At 55.2% G+C, this 19876-nt stretch overlaps 1 protein-coding gene across 3 annotated transcripts; it reads right to left on the bottom strand.

Moving 5' to 3' along the window:
- Positions 1-2297: 2297 nt before the first annotated feature.
- On the bottom strand, positions 2298-18302 carry NAT16 (N-acetyltransferase 16 (putative)). 3 transcript variants are annotated; one of them, XM_081168128.1, is made up of 5 exons: positions 18150-18300; positions 12761-12898; positions 8813-9031; positions 5621-5845; positions 2298-3234 (listed from the first exon to the last, which is right to left on the bottom strand). In XM_081168128.1, exons 3-5 carry the CDS (start codon positions 8999-9001, stop codon positions 2677-2679), a joined length of 972 nt encoding a protein of 323 aa, XP_081024254.1. In that variant the 5' UTR covers positions 9002-9031; positions 12761-12898; positions 18150-18300; the 3' UTR covers positions 2298-2676. The 3 variants fall into 3 exon arrangements, with proteins under 3 accessions (XP_081024254.1, XP_081024255.1, XP_081024256.1); XM_081168129.1 differs by lacking the exon at positions 12761-12898 and having other exon boundaries at positions 18150-18302; XM_081168130.1 differs by lacking the exons at positions 12761-12898; positions 18150-18300 and adding an exon at positions 6280-6473 and having other exon boundaries at positions 8813-8949.
- Between the last annotated feature and the right edge of the window lie 1574 nt (positions 18303-19876).

The following is a 19876-nucleotide window of genomic DNA, read 5'->3' as shown; positions in this document are numbered from 1 at the left end:
CCGCGTCACACTGTTGGCTCATGTCAAGTTTGTGGTCAACCAAGACTTTCAGGACAAAGAAACACACAAATGAGGAGGGGTTTACCCCCTGACCTTCCAGGAGAGCTGTGTATTTTCACTTACATTCAAGTATTCTGTGTTTGCACACAGGGCGCAGGTGCAAACTCTCTACAAATCCCGAGCGGGGTCCCTAAGGTAGTTGGACGGCGCGTTGTCTGCCTCCTTCCAGCAACTCTGGCAGCCAAACTGGATTGCTCTGCTTTCCTTTGGACCACCTCAGCTGGGGGGGAGAGACTTGTCATCTGGCACACAGGCCAGGCTTGCACTCCAGAGAGGCCACTTCGATGCTGCTAATGCCTTGGTTTAGTTTCACTCCTCTAGGAACACGTCGTCGTCTCTGGAGACAAATGGATGCCCAGAACAGCTCAAAAGCGTCAGGACATTAAGAAGAGCTTGCAGAACCAGGCCCAGCCGCCCGTTCTCTCAGGGGCCTCTCATACCATAACAACAATACCGTAGTCTCTAATTTCTTCTCTTGCTGATAATTCAATTCCTGGGCTAACCAGAGGCCCATTATGGGTAACTCACGAGCAGGATCGGGGCCCAAGAGCAACTGTCCCCTCCTGTGGCCACCAGAGCTGAACACACTATTCCAAAGGCGGTTGCAAGATATACTGTCCTGTATCTTCCAAAGACGTTTCAAATGAAACCGCAAATCTTAAGCGGGAAAAACGGGGGCAAGCGTGTATACTTTTTGTAATGTGTAGATATAGAGCGTCTATCTTTAGGCTGTTGTATTTCTTTGTGTTAACCGCCCCATGCGCAAGGACGTGTTTGCGGAAAATGCAGTGTATAAATAAATATGTCTCGTTATGGAGAGGTCAATCGACAGACAAGGCGACTCTGGAATTCTGGGTCGGGGGTTTGAGCCCCACGTTGGGCAAAAGATTCCTGCATTGCAGGGGGTTGGACTAGATGACCCCTGAGGTCCCTTCCGACTCTCCAGTTCTATGATTCTATGAACGTATGTGAGAGAGCGAGTGAGAATTCCCTCCTAAAGAACCTGCTAATCATTATTTCTAATGGGGCAGAACAGCCAAGCAAAGGCATTTAGTAGGGGCAGGTGGTTAGAGGAGGGTCTCCCACCAGGAGTGACTGGCTAGCTGATAATCATCATCATCATCATCATCTAAGCCCCCCTACAAGGCAGAATAGAACCCCCCCTCCACTGTCTCTCTACTCAAAATTTGGCATCACCTCCAGATATGTCAACACACAGAGAGCAGGATCCCAGTTTCCCACAAACCGGAGAAAATGCAGGCAGATGTGTATGGGTGTGTGTGTGTGTTGTGTGTGTTCTGGGATCCCCGACAGCTCTGACCCCCGAGGGATCCGGCAGGCAGGCCGCCACGCGCAGCGCAAGAAAGCTCCCCACACATTTTGCACACCATAGATTTATAAATATATCTCCATTTACAAGAATCTAATATTGCACGTTAGTCAGTCTGAAAGCGGCGCTAGGGGGAAAGGGGTGGGGGGCTGGGGGGAGTGCAAGGCAAAATCATGGGGAGGGGACAGGGGGGGTCCGCCAAGCCCTGCAAGGTCCCTTCTGCAGGGGCCGGGGAGGTCGCGACGACCTTGCTGCCTTCTGCCATCAGTCATCACATCACCGGCCTCCATCGCCACATCAACCGTTGCCAGGCGCCGCCCCGTGCGTCAGCCTCGTTGCTAGGCTCCCTCAGCCGCTGCCATGTCAACCGTTGCAAGGGGGGGCTCCTCCTCCGTCACCATGTCAGCTGTTGCTAAGCGCCTGGCTGGGGGGGGGAGGAAGGGGGCGGACGGGGGGCTGCACAAGTGAAAGGGGCTATTGCTGTGCGACTATCGCTGCCCCCCACCCGAAAACACACACTAAAGTCTGGGAGGAGCCAGTGACTCTCTGGTGGTCCCAGGACCTCATATGGGCTTCCCTTAAAAGTGTCTGCTGCACCACAACGGCCAGGAGAACCCCAGCCTGCGTTTTAAAGAAAGCTAGGTTTCTAGCCCTCATGGGCCTAGAGATGAGCTTGCAGTGACGGGATCTGTTCCAGGTGGAATCTCAGCGGCTCATGATCATCAGAGCCGAGGGCTGCAAAGAGCAAATGGAATCTAGGCCAAACTTCTCTTGGTTTCCCCACAGCGCTAAGACCTGGACTGTTTGATTATTTATCTCAAAACAGAGGCAGCCGCGGAGGCCCCCTGCTCTCTCTCTCTCGCCCATGGGTGCCCACTGCTCGGGGTGGGGGGTGGGCAAGGCTTTGCCAAGGACCAGCCAGCCGCTCCGGCGAGAACCTCCTCCAAGCCCCCCGCCCCCATTTTCTCTGCTGCTGCCCCATCCATCTCCCCGGACCGAACCACCCACATTGCTAACTGCTGCCCAGGGAAGGGAGGGAGAACTGGGGTTTCATCGTCTACGTCAGGGTTGGAGGTGGGGGGGGCACTGGGTTTGGGTCAGGGTAACCAAGTATTTCCAGGATAAAATGTTAAAAGGCTCAGAAAGTGCTGCGTTGCAGGGGAGTTGGGGGGGTGGAGGAGGGGGGAGGGAGGGGAGAGGGAGGGGAGGAGGGGGCCCCGCCGCTCCTCCCTCTTCCCCCCACCCCTGAGCTCCCCGCCGCTGCCCCCTTGGCCTCCCCCAACCCCTCAGATGTCGGACTCCAGCAGGTACTGTTCGGTGTAGTCCTTGGCCAGCTCCAGACCCAGGGCCGATTGGCAGAAGGTGGCCATGTCTAACCACAGGGCCGGCTCCAGGAAGAGCTGGCACATGACCTTCCCCTGCTGGGCGGCCGGCACCTGGAGGCGCAGGTGGTGGAGCAGCTGGCTCTTGACGTGCGCCAGGTCGCGCCCGAAGGCGTCAATGTTGAGGTAGAACCAGTCCTCTCCCAGCGGGATGGGGAAGGGCCGGGTGCTGAGCGTGGCCACGGTGGGGCGGGCCTTCTGGTCGACCACCCAGCAGAGGTCCTTCTTCATCAGCAGGCCCAGGTTGCCGGCGGTGGCCTTGAAGGGTTGCCAGTCTTGGATGATGGTCTGGTTGGGCAGAACCTTCCGCTGGAAGGACTCCTGCAGGACCACCTCGGGGACCTCGCTCTCCAGGAGGAGCTCAGACGGCTCCAGGCAGAAGCCAGCCTCAGCCAGCGCCAGCACCACAGCGTCAAGGCGAGAGAGGAGCTCTTGGGCATCAAAGCGCACCAGCAGGATCCCCTGGAGAGAGGAAGGAAGAGGAAGGGGAGGAGGAGAAGGAGAAGAATTCAGAGCAGCAGAAGGAGGAGAAGTTCCACCAGGTTGTGATGGAGGAGAAGGCAGTCTCCTCACCTGGAAAGGTCCTGAGATGGAATCAGAGAGTTCTTTCTCGGATCTGAGCACAAGCAACCCAGGACCATAGGTCAACTGAAGGCAGCTCTACCTGCAGAGACAGACACAGCCCCACCCCACAGCTCTCTCTTTGCAGTCTCCCCACCACTTGGAGCCTGACCTCAGTCCTGAAACACGCATGGGAAGAGGCGGCACGGCTGTTTTGCCCAAACCGGGTTCTTAAGCTGAGAGGCTGCCACAGCAAAGGGCTCTCATGATGGAAGGCGAGATGTGCCAAATTGTGGCACCACTGAAATTTGAGAGCCCAGAGTCACCCACTTGGGATGGGGGGCAGCTGGCAGCTGCTCCCCAGAACCTATTTGACACAGGTTCAAGGACACAGAAGGCCGTCTGAGCCTCTTCAGAAAGCACCACCCCTCTCTCCACTCTGGGACGGGCCCCTGGAGTCATAGGAGTGCAGGATAGCTGTGTGGGTTAGATCCTGGTGCCAATAATGCCAAGGCTGCGGGATCAATCCCCATATTGGCCAGCTGCACATTTCTGCATTGCAGGGGGTTGGACTAGATGATCCTGGGTCTCCCTTCCTGTGGGGTATTGAAATACTTGATTGTCACTTGTACAACTTGTATACAGTGAGATTACATGAGCACCCCCTCAGCTCTCTTAGTCTTCATTCCCCTCGTTTACTGACGCACATCCACCAAACCCAAAAGTCCGTTGCCCTGTTGTTATCTTTTCATTCAGCAGCCTAACAGCCCACGGATAGAAGCTGTTCTTTACCCTGTTGGCACGACTAATCATGTTTCTATATATCTTCTGCCCGAGGGCAGGAGATCAAGAAAGTGCCGTCCAGGGTGTGAATAATCATCCCTGAGAATTTTCCTCACTCTCCTGAGGCAACGATCGTCTGCTATTTCATCCAGCAGATTCATGGGACAGCCCATAATATCTCATGCTGTATTCACCACCCTCTGTAGGCACTTCCTATTAGTTGATGTCAAACCAGCGTCCCACACCGTGATGCAGTAGGAAAGGACACAATGCAATGCAGTCAAAACTAAGATTCGGGTTTGTTAGACGGGCACATGGTGGGCGCTGAAGCTCACAGAGTTTTCCTGTAAGTTTGGTAGAGAGGACTCTTTGAGAGACACCCCCTCTGTGCCCTGACGGGGGGGGGGCATAGCCAGGTATCTCCTCCCACCTGCCTGGGAATATCCTCTTTCTTCTCTTTTTCCATCACTCTTCCCAAGAAGCCAACATGTAAGAACATCTGCAGGTCTGAGCTCCAAAGCTGAGACATCGCTTTAAGCTAGACTGAAGGATGTCTTGGAAACTGAATTAGCATTTTAAGCTGGCCTGAACAAAGCTGCTGTATCAGTTACTCCTCAACAAGAGGACAGTCGTACCTTGCTTCTCAAACGGAATCCATTCGAACATCTGGAAAATGTTTGAAAACCAAGGTGTGGCTTCCAATTGTCTTCAGGAGCTTCTTGCACTCAATCGGAAGCCATGGAAGCCGCGTCAGACGTTCGGCTTCTAAAAAACGTTTGGAAACCGGAACACTCACTTCCAGGTTTGTGGCGTTCGGTAGCCAAAACAGATGAGTACCAAGGCGTTTGAAAACCAAGGTACGACTGTAAATGCTCTTTTTACAAGATTGTTTGTGTGCGGTTATTATTTTAAGGGGAGAAAAGGGACAAATAGCAGGAAAAACCAGTCCGCCTTAAAGCAATCCTGGATCGCTTAAACCAAAAGCCTAAAACATGGGTAGGCAAACTAAGGCCTGGGGGCCGGATCTGGCCCAATCACCTTCTAAATCCGGCCTGCAGACGGTTTGGGAATCAGCGTGTTTTTACATGAGTAGAATGTGTGCTTTTATTTAAAATGCATCACCGGGTTATTTGTGGGGCATATTTTTTTTCCCCAAAATATAGTCCGGCCCCCACAAGGTCTGAGGGACAGTGGACCGGACCCCTGCTGAAAAGCTTTGCTGACCCCTGGCCTAAAACCTGCCTCTCTAAGTTGCAAAGGGATGCTCTCTGCTGAACTCACAAGGAAGGAAGGATCTGTAATGCTCTCTCAGCATCTATTCACATCCCTACGATTCCGACTTTACAAGTCCACGATCTCTTAAAGTTGGGTCCCCCGGTTCAAGCCCTGGGAGCTCCCCTGCCAGCCAGGCTTGACCCCCAGTGTCTCTGTGCATGCGCAGAGTTCCTCCCTCCCTGTGCTCCGTCATGGGGACGGCGTACCTCTGTCCACGCGGCTCCCTCACCTGTTTCGCGATGACACGGTACTTCTTGAAGTCTTTGGGTCCCAGCTTGTCGTCCCGGGTCAAGCGCGACACCTTGACCTCGGGGTACTTCTCCTTGACCATCTCTGAGCAGAAGCGCTGGAGGACCCCGGCCACCCCTTTCCCTCGCTCCCAGGGGGCCACGCGGAGCCCCTCCACCAAAGCCGTCTCCCCAGCGTCAATGATGTAGACCGACTGGAGCCCAATCTGGTTGTTGGGTTGGGTTGGGGGACGGGGACGGGGACGGGAGGGGAGGGGGAGATATAGGGTGGGGGGAGGAGGAGGGGGAGGGGAGAGAGCAGAGAGTTTAACCCTGAGTGCGCTGCACCAAGTCACCTACAATCTTGAAAAAATCTGTAATTGGAAAAAAATGGTGGCGTTAATTAAACAAAGTTAGGTGAGGGAGGGGGCAGGTGGGGGCGGGCGGGTGAGGGGGGTTGGGCGAGGAGGGAGGCAGAGAGAGAGGTCTGGGGTGGGGGGAGACCACTGTTCAAATGCCAAGCGTTGGCATACATTTTTAAGCAATTACACGAAAAGAGAACAACAAAAAAATATATATACAGGCATATAGAGGGGTTTATATATATAGATATATATTTATATATAGGGAAGATCACAGAGTAAGCTGATCATACTAGTACCATTGGACGGGGCCCTTTACGCTACGGGGGTCTCAAGAGCAGAGACACAGAAAGAGGGAGACATTTATTTTGGAAACTTGGGTCCTGAGGCCGAACTGTAAGGATTTAGGATCCGCGCTGCAGCAGCCCCTCCACGGTTCCTCCGAGGGAGCCCCCGCCACCTTCCTGGACGGGGGGCCTGATCCCCCACACACCTACGTGAATAAAATCCAGCGAAAATCATTCGGTTTTTATCCATTGTTTTTTTTTCTTTTTATTAAAATTATTTTAAAAAATAGAAAGAGAGAAAGAGATAGGGAGGCAGAGAGAGAGAGAGAGAGAGAGAGAGAAAGGAAAAGTCCAGAATGAAGCTGGAAACAGAATCCCATTAAATCATCAGTAGACGGGAGAGAGAGAGAGAAAGAGAGAGGGTGAGGAACGCCCAGGCACCGGAACTGGAGGAATTGCAGTCAGGAGGGGATCCCCCAAAGGTCATCTAGCCCAGCCCGGGAGTCACCGTTAAGCGGCCTGCGGGTTTGGGCCGAGGGAGGGGCGATGGAAGGCGTGCCCACCTCTTTCCATCTGCAGGTGACCCCAGCAAGCGAGCGCTTTAATGCCCAACCCTTGCCTTGGAGGGATACAGCCTCCTCAGGACCTAATAATAATAATAATAATAATAATAATAATAATAATAATAATAGCACCATCTAACAGCCCACAGAGAGAAAGGCTATAAGCCTACAGTTCTCCCCCAAACAGTCCAGACTAAGATTTTATGCAGGATGACCCGTATGTGTTTGAGATTTGCAGATTTTGGGAAACACCCCATAATTGGGGGGGTGCCCCCCACCACGCACACACACTGTCCTTACCAAATGCAATTAAGGCTGGGGGGGGGGGGTCCAATCGCATCCATCCTGTAGGATTTAGGCTCCCACTTAAATTGGCAGAATCGGCTGGTAGCAGATTTTGAATGGAGTTTGGCTCCATTTCTCAACCATTCCTCCCCCCTTTCCTGGAAATCTCCCCCCCCCCCGGACGAGGAGGGGGCGAGTGCGAAAACCACGTCCAGTTGCGGTGCCAGCGTTACACACGCGTGTGCAACAGACTTACCCATGAGCTCCAGGCTCCCCCAACTTCCCCACCCCAAACCCGCCATGTGTGAAGAGTGCGATCTGGGGGGTGGCCCACAAAGGACCCCTTTTATCTGCCCCCCCTGAAGCTGGCACCAGGGGCACAGAAGTGGGAGGGGGCGCCAGGAGGTCTCGGGCTGCTCAGGACCCTGCTATGGAGCAAAAGGCACGGAAGATCGCGGGAGCAAGCGCTTCCTCGGAAGATCTGCCTGGATCGGGGCCGTGGAAATGCAGTTTGCCTCCCCCAGGTGCAAGGAGGCCAGGAGACCCCTGAGGAAGCTGGGTCAAGCCAGTGGGGGCCCGACTAGTCCAGCAGCTGGGGGCCAAACAGGTGCCCCAAAAGGAAACCCACAATCAGAATTCGAACTCAGGATCCGAATGCCCTCCTGCAGATTCCAGTAACTGGGATCCAGAAGGCATGAATTTCTTTTAAAGCCATCCAAGTTGGAGGCCATAGTTTCTCTGTGCTCTGTATGAAAAACGGCTTCCTTCTCTCTGCCCTGAATCGCCAGCACCAGATTCCCTGGGTGATCCCCTGGTTCCTGCGTTGGGAGAGAGGGAGGAAAGCCTTTTTCGCTCCACTTTCTCCTCGCCCTGCATAATTCCACAAACTCCCTCGCCTGCTCTCTCAAGTCCCAAACACAGCAACCTTCCCTCTACAGGGGAGTCGCTCCATCTCCCTCAATCGCTTTGGCTGCTCTCTTCTGAACCTTCTCCAACTCAGCAATATCCATTTCGGGATGAGGCAGCCAGAACGCCACACCCTATTATTTCACATGTGGTTGCGCAATGGCTCTTTTCCTATTGATCCCTAGCTTGCGAGAGATACTATATCATTTGAATCGCCTCCACGGTGGTTTTGTGGTTATAGATCACCTTTTTCCTTTTTTGCAGAATCGCAGAGTTGAGAGGGACCCCTAAAGGTCTTCCAGCCCAACCCTGGCAGTGCAGGAGCTGAAGCACCTGGCCTCTCCTTAAAAACCTGCAATGAATCGTGGGAACCAAAGAATTGGAAGGGACCCCCAAAGGTCATCTAGTTCAACCCCACCCTGCAACACAGGAGCCGCTGCTAAATTTCATTTTCAGGCTCTGGGGGTTTTTTGCTTCTGCTTACTGCCGTTCCTATTCCCTTGCAGGAAAACAGCAACGGTAAGGCTAGAACCGTAAGAGTTGCAAGGGGACCCCATGTGGTCATCCAGCCCAACCCGCTGCGATGCAAGGATCCTGTCAGGCAGCGACTTGACTGGGCCCTCCGAGTTGCTCCATAGCAGCACCCACCAAGACGACCTCCCCCCCCCCGTCCATTTCAGCCCCCCAGGTGGCAGAGGTCCTCTCCCCCCAGCCTCCCAGGGACCACCGTGGGGGCCCTGGGAGGGGGGAGAGGATGCATCTGGCCGGCCCGGCCCCCCCACCGCTCTCACCACAGCTCCGTTCTTCTTGGCCAGCACGACGGTGCGGTTGGGCTCCCGGATCCAGGCATGGTAGCGGCTGGGGAGGTAGTCCAGCCCCCCGTAGATGCCCTTCGACATGGCCAGGATCTCCTCGAACTCCTTCTCGGTGGCCACCACAAACTCCAGCTGCGAGTCGGCACTGGGGCTCTCCAGCTTCATGTCTACACGCGAGGCTACAGACTTGTGCGGCTGCAGGGAGATAAACCTCCATGAAAACCACCCTGGGGGGGGTCTCTGCGCTGGCCGGGGGTCCCCAAGCGCCAGGGGCCTCTGAAAACAAGCCGGTTAGACAGACACAGAAGGGCGAGGAAGGGGGGTACCCCAGGCGCTTTGCTGCCTGGGGAGGGAGGGGCAGACGTGCCCCCACAAGTCCCAAATCCAAAAGGGGACCGGCCTGGCAGTGGCCTGGAGGGGGTTGGGATGGAGGACCCTCGGGTCCCTTCCACCTCCACAGTTCTGAGATCCCTGCTGCATCAGGCGGGATCTAGAATTGGAGAGTCGGAAGGGACCCCGAGGGTCATCCAGCGCAACCCCCTGCGAGGCAGGAATTGTCCAGCCTCCTGTTCTCTCGGGTGCCTGTTATGGGATCCGAGTGCAAGAGCTGAGCTCGCCCCTCTCCAGAGACTGGCATTTGCTGCCTCTGACTGTGGAGGGAGACCGTTGAGCCCATGACGGGCTTCTCCTCTTCCTCCTCTATGAATTTGTCTGATCCTCTTTCCAAGTTGGTGGCTCTTGTGGGAGGGAGTTCCATAGTCAAATTAGTGCTGCGTGAGGAATCTTCCTGGTATCTGTCCTAAATCTGCCCCCTTGGGAGATCAAGCGGGGGGAATGTGGGGCAGGCCATGTTTAGCACTGCACCCATCTGGGCTTCTGCCCCCCACTGCCTGGGGTTGGTCAGTCAGTCAGTCTGTCTGTCTGTCTGTCTCTCACACACACTGCAAAAATATTTCTTGTGCACAGGGCTTTTGGAGGTGATGGGGAGGGTTAGCTTCTAGACTATGTTTCCTCCCCATCCACCCAAAAAAATCTTGTTTTCTCTGCCCTGCTCTCAGTTCCTCTCTGTGGCTCTTCTCTTATTTCTACCTGGTTGTTTTGAGACGTGTTTCTCCCCCTCCAGAGAGCCACACCTTAAGATGCCATTCCGGACCGGAATGTTTTTTAGGGTGCATACAAAATACAAACAAGCAGACGTCTTATTATGGGCTGCCTTTGTTCCTTAAGGCCGGTGTGTCAAAGCCAAACCCTTCGCTGTTGCCGCTGCATCCAAATCGTGTTTGCAGGAAAAACAAACGTTTCAAAGGCAAAAAAGTAAAGTAAAAGGAAAGGGGGGGGAGTGTGTTTTTCCGAAAGGTGAGGTCAGCAAAGGTAAGGTCTCTTCACGGAGGTATAATGTTCATCCATTGACACCCACCCACTCCAGAAACTGGGATTACTGGGGAAACTAAGATGGGACACCACATTATTCTGGTTTTCCAACTCTGTGCAGAATAACGAGACTCAAATCGTGTGAACAGGACTCAGCTGGGATATGGATATGTGCTCTTCCCGGTCCTTCTCACCTTCCCCACAAACTCTCCCTGCCAATTGTCCCGTCAGGTGAAAAATCCAGGTAACCCTGGAAGCACCGCCAGGGCAACAAGATCCATTTTACCTGAAGTGTCACAACAGAAAACCCTCCCCTCCCCTCCCCAAATCAGGTGTGCTGAGCCTGTGTCCCACATGGAGCCCCCCCCATAACCTGGGGGCCACTCTCCTGATCTAACCAGTGCAGAACTAGCCTCTCTGCGTTCCTGCAAGCTTCCCACCCCCAGGGAGAGGCAGGGAAGGGTACCTTCAGAAGAATGTCAGCACAACCAGTCTGGCATCCTGCCCTCACAGGGGACAACTCAATGCCTCAACTGGGAAGCCCCCAAGCCAGGACCTGAGTGCAAGAGCCGCACTCTCCGCCCCTCCCAAGGTGGTTTTCAGCCACTGGTATTCAGAATCATTTACCGCCTCCGACTGTGGAGACAGGAAACAGCCCTTTCCTCCTCCGTAAATTTGCTTCCTCCTCTTTCGCAGCCATCCAAGTTGGTGGTGCCCATTGCCTCTTGTGGCAGGGAGTTCCGCAGTTGCGTGCAGAAGGGCTTGCTTTTCTCTGTCCTGAATCATCCAACATTGGACGTCCACAATAATAATAATATTTTATTATTTATACCCCGCCCATCTGGCTGGGTTTCCCAGGCCACTCTGGGCGGCTTCCAACAAAACACTAAAATACAATAACCTATTAAACATTAAAAGCTTCCCTGAACAGGGCTGCCTTCAGATGTCTTATAAAAGTCTGGTAGTTGTTTATTTCCTTGACATCTGGTGGGAGGGCGTTCCACAGGGCGGGAGCCACCACTGAGAAGGCCCTCTGCCTGGTTCCCTGTAACTTGGCTTCTTGCAGGGAGGGAACTGCCAGAAGGCCCTTGGCTCTGGACCTCAGCGTCCGGGCAGAATGATGGGGGTGGAGACGCTCCTTCAGATATACTGGACCGAGGCCGTTTAGGGCTTTCAAGGTCAGCACCAACCCTTTGAATTATGCTCGGAAACTTACTGGGAGCCACAAGTTCTAAATGACAACACTTTCTCTTCCGTTGGCCTGTCAGCTATGCCGAAATATAGTTTGGCTACGTGCTGCCTGAACCTTTTCCCTGCCCTGAATCTTCTAATGTTCTCACACACCGGCTGGTTAAGTGGGCAGCTGTAACTGCAGCCAGACCAGAGGAAGCGAGAATGTCGTAATCTGAAGGGTTCTGTGTTATTTGAAAGGGGCGAAGGCTGCAGAGGCCAGAGGTGGGTGGGCAGAGTGAGTTTTCGGACTGTCCTGAGTGGGTGTGGGAAGGAGAAAAGACCCAGCTTGTTGATTTAGGCAGCCTTCCCCCTTGTTTTGGGAGTTGAAGCAATGGCCCAGCCCTTGTTCCACCACAAAAGGAGCATCGATCCACAGGAAAAAATCAGGGGAGCCTTTTCTCATCCAGGAAAGGACTAGCCTGCTCTGCACCCCAATTTTCTGGTGGAAGCAGTATTAAGTCAAGGGAACAAACAGCTCCTATCCTATCGTGTCCCGGCCACAGCCCGACCCCCCTTGCTTAACTCCAGTGGGTTTACTCAGAAGTAGGTGCGTTGTCAGCTGCAACTTAGGAACTTGCTCCCCCAACCCCACCCCACATTTGCCAAGCGTGGGAACTTAAGAGAAATTGAAAAATGCCTTCAGAGCCCTCCAGCCCCCCATCAAAGAAGTGCTTAGGAAGGGGGCGCCAACTATAGCACACCCACAAAACTTTGGTGCCACCCGAAGCCGGGTTCTGAGGCTGTGGGGCATATGACATCATGATCCCCATAACCTGGGGACCAAGTCGGAGCTCCTGCACTTAGGCGAGGGTCCCCCACCCCATTTATTCCAGACAGTACCCGAGTCCTATCGAACCACCCATTTTGCCACTGGCACCTCAAAAATGAAGATGCCCAGTGGGCCAAATCCATGATAACTGTCGGGGGATGGTTCCATTCCATGTTGTGCATTAAGAAAGCGGGGTGCCCCCCAGGCTTCCCTTTTCCCAGAAGGGGCTTACAAGTAGACAGTTTGCCCCCCCCCCCAGGTATGTTATTAGGAAGCAAAACATGCAGTCAGGGGAAATGCCCCCCCCCCAGGGGAGACTCTTCTTCAAGGCACAGCAAATTACAATCCTGACTCTTGCAGAAAAAAGCCCCATTGATGTGGCCCTAGTGCTGTTCGCTGTCCCTCCCCCAAAATCCAGAACTGGCCCCCCTGCCCTTCCCCACAGCCCCCCCTCCCAGAGTCAGCCGCTATGCCTTGAACCCCCTGTTCCGCCGCTGCTACAGCCACTTGTGAGAAGTTTGACGCCAGATGGAAACAAAAACAAAGGAAACCTCTGCTTTACGGGTCGTTGTTACTTGGCTGATCTGCTCCCAGGGACGCTCTCACTGGTGGGGAACTGGTGGTACTGGTTGTACTGGTGGTGGTGGCGGTGCTCCTGGCTCTGGCAGCCTCTGGCCTCAACCCAGGCGCTTTGGAGACAAAATCAGGACAATGAGGGAAGGGATTTTGATTCAGTCTGCCTTGGGGTGAGTGGGATGGGGAGCAAACAGTGCTCCCAGCTGACTTTAAAAACACAAAAAAGGTCTATGCTTCCATAAGACCAATCTCTCTCTCTCTCTCTCTCTCTCTCTCTCTCTCTCTCTCTCACACACACACACACACACACACACACACACACACACACACAATTTCACCACTCTGCCATGGGATGATGTCTTGGGGGTATGTAAGCTCCCCACTCCCCTCATATAGTTGATTGTACAGTTGGGACACCCCAAGGGTCATCCAGTCCAACCCCCACACAATGCAGAAATCCTCACCAAAGACTCCCTCCCAGCTGGCCCTCCAACCTCTGCTTAAAAACTTCCAAGGAAGGAGTGTCCACCACCTTCCAAGGGAGACCGTTCCACTGTCAAAACGGGTCTTAATGTCTTCCAAGTTCTTCCAGGTGTTGAGTCAGAATCGCCTTTCTTGTAACACTGAAGCCCTACAGTCCAGAGCAGGAGAAAGCAAGCTGGCTCCTTTTTCCATGTGCCATCCCTTCAGATGACCTCTCTGTGGGAATGTTCAGGGATGCAGGAGAGGATATATTGTCTGATTATAGCCTTTCCAACTTGCGTTAACAAGTTCACAATTTAGCAGAGTAGCATTCCCCCTTTTAAACTCACGGCGGATGCGTTTGCTCAGGCTCGCTAAAGCCTCTAGAATAACTGTTCTGGTATTTTCCCCTTATTCCCTCCTAAAAGATAAGACACGACGCAGTCTTCTATAAAAGTATAAAAAGAGTTTACTCACTCACATTCTGTTCACAATCGGATCCCAGAAGGCAGACTTATCTTAGAAAAGTAATACACACCTGGAAACTATCTCATAAGGAGACAGTCCCTTTGTCTTCTCTTGGCTGGAGGCCAAGAGAGCATCTTTGGCCAAGCAGATGTTGCTTCTTCGATACATGTATGGCTACCCTGCCCTGTGTTTTTGTCGTTACCTGCACAGGTGAGGCCATGGCCACCTTTAGTCACATGCAGAGGAAGTCTGTCCCAGTCCAGAAGGAAACAGGAAGTTTACCTGCTGGCTGGACAAACATTCCTCCCCAGGTGTAAACATGTTCACTCTAGGAACATAGTACTTGACTGCTCTTGTGTTTCACATCCCACACTCTCCGTCTTCTCTTCTCCAAGTTAAACATCCCCAGCTCCTTCAACCATTCCTCACAAAGCTTGGTTTCCAGACCTTCCATCGTCTGTCCTTTTCTGCGCTCCTTCCAGCTTGTCAACATCCTTCAACTGGGGTGCCCAGGACCAGACACAAGACTCCAGGTGGGGTCTGACCAAGGCAGAAGAGAGCAGCACTATGACTTCCCTTACTGATGGACACCATCCTCTCTCTGCCAGAGGAACTCAGAGAATCTCCCACGCCTGAAGAGGAACGGTTGAGGGAGTTGGGTCTGTTTAGGCTGGAGAAGAGAAGACTAAGAGATGATATGAGAGCCATCCTCAATCATCTGAAGGACTTTCTCGTGGAAGATGGAGCAAGCTTGTTTGCTGCTGCTTCAGGAACCCCCGAACCAAGGGGTTTAAACTATAAGAAGGCAGATTCCGACTAAACATCAGGAAGAACGTTCTGATGGTAAGAACCACCCAACAATCAAATGGACTCCCTTGGGAAATGGTGGACTCTCCTTCCTTGGAGGTTTGGAAGCAGAGAGGTTGGGGGGGGCACCTGTCATAGACCCTTCCAGCTTTACAATTCATCATTCTAATCAGAACTGCAGCTTCGCTGTCTCCTCAAATTGTGACCTCTGGGGCTGGCAGGGGGGTGGTGAGTGAAGAGGTCAAGGAGGAAGACACCAGGACCTCAGCAAGCAGAAGAGGGGCTGATTTTGTGGGGTTGTGGCAAGGACAGACGCACACCCTGTGACCACAAGGAACACTGGAAACCCAAGCTCAGCCTCGGCTTGCAGGACCTGAGCTCCGGAAGCCCTTGACCCAGGTAAGGACTCGCACCTGAGACGCCGGGATCGCGTTTCCTCAGCAACTGATCATGAATATTCCATGCTGCGGAACTCGAGGCCTCTTCAGCCGGGAGACGAAAGAGGCCCCGGGAGAAATGAGGCCTGGAATATAAAACCAGGCGGAAAGACTCGAAATACCGATATTTTCCATCTCCCTGCAGGTGGGTCAGAGGGATCCGTTTGCTCCTGCAGCAGGAGGGGCTTCACGTGAGGGAGATCTCAGGTTCTCCCCCCCCCCCAATGCTCTCATCTCCAACACCACCAACCAAAGAACCGCGTTCATTGCCAGGTCTTGGCCTTGGAAGGAATCATGTGACACACGGCAAGAAGGAAGGATTTCTGTTCACCTGCAAAGGGCACACAAAGGAGGTGCCTCTCTGCAATTCTGGGCATCAGGGGCAAAGCTGTCTGCTTTGGGAATGGGCTACTTATAGGGGCACTTGCACCCATGCAAGCCTGCCCCCACCGCACCCCTGGAGAGCTGCATCACAGGCCTGCTTAAGTGCCTCCCGCCAGTGAAGGAGATTCAGCAGACAGGCCAGCCTCGCAGCAGGGCCTTCTCAGCAATGGCCCCACAGGGACTAATAATAAGCTAAGCAAACGAATTCAGTTCCTGAGGAGGAGCCTGTCTACCTCTTCTCCCCTGAGCCCCACAGGGACACCTCCACTGCCAGACTCTGAGGTCCACAGAGGCTCCTTTGCGCTGATAAGATCGAGAGAGCGCTGAGAGTGGCATCTCCACAGCTGGGAACCCCTTTGCCCCTAAGGAGACAACGGCTGCCAAAGGTGGACCTGGCCTTTTAACTGCCAGGAGGCAGTCAATGAATGTCCAGGCCTCTTATGAAACTCAGCCAGTCTCTCTGCAGAATCTTCTGAGGGCAACTTGGCTGTTTGCCCTCTGCGGGTGGTCCTGAACCCACACAGAGACCGCCCCTTTGTTGCTGACCCTGGCCTGGACTGAGTCATCACACACACACCCCCTCAGTGGCACAACACTGGGGCGTGGATTTTGACCATTGTCGGCACCCGTCTGTCTGGAGAGACAATGGAGTTTGCCTCCAGGGGTGAAGTCAAACGGCTGCATTAGCAGCCCCAAAATGACCTCTCTGGGGCAAAAGGTGTGTCGTGTGTCTGGGGGTCCTGGGCTGCCCAGATGACAAGACCCCCCCCCCTCTCAGCCTCACTGGTGTGCTCCAAAGGAAAGCAGACCAAGACATTGGGCACCGATTTGGCCGCAGGGGCTGCTGGGAGGCGAACAAGGAACATTCCAACCATCACTGTGGATTTGTCCAGGGTTTACTCCCGAGTAGTTTCTTCTCCTGAAGATATCCCACAAGGCAGCGGAGGTTGAGGACCAGAGTTTTCCTCCTAGGATCAGGCCCACTGGCCCCTCACTTCCCTCTGCAGCAGATCCAGAAACCACCTTCTTGACCGCTGGACCCCGTCTTGGTCTCATGGACAAACTACCCCCCAGAATGATGTCCCTCAGCAGAGGCCTTTCCTCTGGCCTAACACCCCACACGCCCCACTTTGATTATATGTGTGCGCGCACAGCTACAGACCCACTTTGTGGCACTCTGTCCTCAAAAGGCGTCTAGGAGATCCGCTTTCCATGAACAAATAAATAAAGGAGCTTCGCCGCTGGACTGGCCAAAGGGCTCCCGTCTGGCCCAGCAGAATCCTGTCTTCAGGATGGCCAACTACCCGCCCCCTCGGGCGCTCTCCCCCCACCCCTTGCGATTCCTAGAAGCTGCCCTGGCGCAGAGACTTTCGCTGCGTTATCTGATTCCGGCAACAGAGCGAGAAGCAGGAAACCCGCCGCCTCTTCCCTGAATTCGCCTGGTCCTCTTTCGCAGCCGGCGAGGGCGCTTCCTGCCGGAGGGAGTTCCGCAGTTTATCTGAAGAACGGCCGCCTTTTGTGCGTCCTGGCCATCGGGTGACCCTGTGGGGTTACGCTGCGATGGGGCAGAGATATGTGTGGGGAGAGGGGAAGCTGCGCCCCCCATACCCTTGGCGTGACCTCTGGCGCCGCGCTCCCCAACCCCCCACAATCAATCCCCATCGATCTTCACGGGGATTAATCAGGAACTGCCAAGACTGACGGGAATGGAAATTAACCAGGGGGGCCAATTAAAACGATCACCTCACCAGACTCCGCCCCCGCCCCCGATTCCCCAGCATTGAACCAGTTCCATATAAAGCAGATGGTGCTGGAAGGGGGGGGGGCGCGGGGAGGGAGCCAGGAGCTTTGCAGCAACGCAGAGAGATCCTCATCGCCCTCCCCACCCCCCAAAGATCTGACGTGGGGTGGGGGGGCAGCAATGAGGCCCCGCTCCTCCTCCTTCATCTTTCCTGGCCACCCTTCCTCCATCTCCCATCCCTCCCTCCCTCGCCCCCCCTCTGGGCTCCATCTGTGCCGATGACGCCCCCCCTCCCCCGTCACATGCCCAGCCCTATAAATAGCAGGCACGAAGAAAGGAAATGTAACACCACCCCTCCCCTGGAAGTGGGGCGGGAGGGTGGGGGGGAGAGAGAAAGCGGAGCGGGAGGGGGGCACCTGAGAATTCAATGGGGATCCACGCCGCCGCCAAGCATCCCTGGGCGAGCCGGCTGTTCGCCGCCTCCCCCCACCCCCCACAGGCCCCCTCCCCAGGCAAAGCCCCAGGCCCCCTGCGGGGAGGGGCTTCTCTCTGAGGAGATGGGAGGCGGTGGCCGGAAATGGACCCCCTCTTATCTCGGACCATTCCCGGGAGGGGCATTAATTGGCAGAAGAGGGGCGGGGGGGGCATAGCCAGGAGCGGCTCCCCAGGAGATTTTGCAGTGGGGAAGTGATGGGGGCGTCTGACGCGTCTCCCTCCCAGCTCACTTCGACCGGGGGGGGGTGGGAACTCCCATCGGCAGCCGGGAAGAAGACAATGCCGGGAGGGTCCTGCAAGACTGGGGGGTGGGGGAGAGAAATATGGAAGGAAGTCCTCGCTCAGCCCCCCTCCCTCTCAAAGATCAGGGCGGCTCCCAGGCCCCCTCCCATCTATTCTCCCCAGGCGACCCCTTTAGCGCACCTTCCCGCAAATCCTCCCTGAGGCCGATCTCCGTAAAAATGGCTGGCCCCATAGAAACTCATTTCCCCTCCCGGAATGAAAAAGGACGCGGAGATTCTGGGCTGGTGGAGGTGAGCTGCGCCCCCCCCCCAACCCAACCCGCAGTACCTGCTGCGCGCAAGGAGAGAAGGAGAGCCGGGCGGACGCCGGGAGCCGAGGCTGGGTCGGTGTGTCTTCCTCCTCCTCCTCCTCCTCCTCTTCTTCCTCGGTCCCTTTTCGCCCAGGCTGCGCGCGGAGAAGTCTCCTCCGCCTCCCCCTATAAAGATGGAGAGAAGCCCCGCCCACCGCCGGGAAGCCCCGCCCTCTCCTGGCCTCCGGGGCGGCGGGGGGTTCATCACTCCGGCGCGGTGGGGGGGGGGCTCTCTCCCGACGTCAGAGACGAGGATGGAGGAGGCGAAAGTGGGGAGAGAGGGCATTTGGGGACAAGGGCGCAGGGCGGGGGGAGGACCCAGAAAGGAGACGGTGCTCACGACCCTCTTTCCCCCCATGCTCCCGCGCAGGCTTCGCTGGAAGGACGGCGCCCCCACCCCACCCGAATTAGCCCCATGGCACCTGTTATGCGCCCCCCCCCCTCCAGAGCGCACCTGGCAGGTCGCGCAAGAGAGGAGTCCCCCAACAGCAACAAGCAGGCGCGCAGCCAGGCTCACGAGCCGCGACGGAATCGCGGGACTGTAGCGTTGGAAGGGACCCCCAGGGGTCATCCAGACCAACCCGCTGCAAGGCAGGAGGGAGAGGCCGCTTTGGACCGGCCACCCAGCGAGGGCGTCGCCTTCAGAAGCTTCTCCTGAGCCTCTCAGACCCCGCAGCTGAAAACTCGCTCTGTTCCCTGTCCGGTCTGGGTGCGGATTTTTTTCTCGCCTCTGCTTTTTCTTTTAAATTAAAAGTGAGGTTCATTGTACAACCTTTGGGCGCCAGGCGGAAAAGTTCCTCTTCTTCCAAGCCTTTGACATCCCTTTTAAATGATGGGGAGGGGTTTTGAAGGGGGGTATTGCATTTTGTGTGGGTTTTTCATCTTGCATTCTTATGTTGTAATCCGCCCTGAGATCTGCGGAGGGAGGGCGCTATACAAATTGAATAAATTAAATTTTTCAAACCGTTAGTCTTAGACAAACTCGCGGGAGGCGCAGGACTCGAAACCCGCAGATCCCAGCGCGCTCCCAGGTGACTTGGAGGTTCATACACACGCGCGCGCGTTTCTGCACGCGCACCCTCTCTTGCAAGACCTGCGCTGCCTCTGGGTCAGGCCAGGACTGGCGCGGTGCGGTGGCCGAAGGCATCACCCCGAAGCACTCCCGCTAGCAACTTCCAGACCAGCCTCCAGGGGCGCCCCTTTCCCGACTACCCCACGATCCCAAGTGGGGCAGCATGGAGGTGGGCCCTTCTCCAGCCAGCACCACACGGGACCCCCGGGTGACGGGGGATTCCTAGACCTCCTTTCTGCTTCCTCTTCCACTCCTCTGTCCTCCGCTGCTGCCTTTCCTCATCTGCTGGAGCCTGATTCCGCCCTCACCTGGCGTATCATTCCTCTACGGGCTCTTGTTTCCTCTCTTTTTTCCTGCTCTTCCTTCCTCGCTCGGTGACTTTGGCCCTTTGTCGTGCCGGCCGTGTGCTCTCCCTTCCTTCCTTCCTTCCTTCCTTCCTTCCTTCCTTCCTTCCTTCCTTCCTTCCTTCCTTCCTTCCTTCCTCCCTCCCTCCCTCCCTCCCTCCCTCCCTCCCTCCCTCCCTCCCTCCCTCCCTTCCTTCCTTCCTTCCTTCCTTCCTTCCTTCCTTCCTCTCTTTCTTTCTTTCTTCCTTTCCTTCCTTCCTTCCTTCCTTCCTTCCTTCCCGGTCACTGC

The sequence above is a fragment of the Podarcis bocagei genome, assembly GCF_964188305.1.
Source record: "Podarcis bocagei genome assembly, chromosome: 13".
In the NCBI taxonomy this organism is placed as follows: Eukaryota; Metazoa; Chordata; class Lepidosauria; order Squamata; family Lacertidae; genus Podarcis; species Podarcis bocagei.
This window is presented reverse-complemented; position numbering and strand designations above follow the sequence as displayed.

Coding starts and splice junctions, on each gene's coding strand:
- NAT16 (XM_081168129.1), bottom strand. CDS start 9,001: ATGAAGCTGGAGAGCCCCAGTGCCGACTCGCAGCTGGAGTTTGTGGTG. Junction 5,846..8,812: donor CCAAGAAGAACGGAGCTGTG/GTGAGAGCGGTG, acceptor CCCAACAACCAG/ATTGGGCTCCAGTCGGTCTA. Junction 3,235..5,620: donor ACCGTGTCATCGCGAAACAG/GTGAGGGAGCCG, acceptor TCCTCTCTCCAG/GGGATCCTGCTGGTGCGCTT.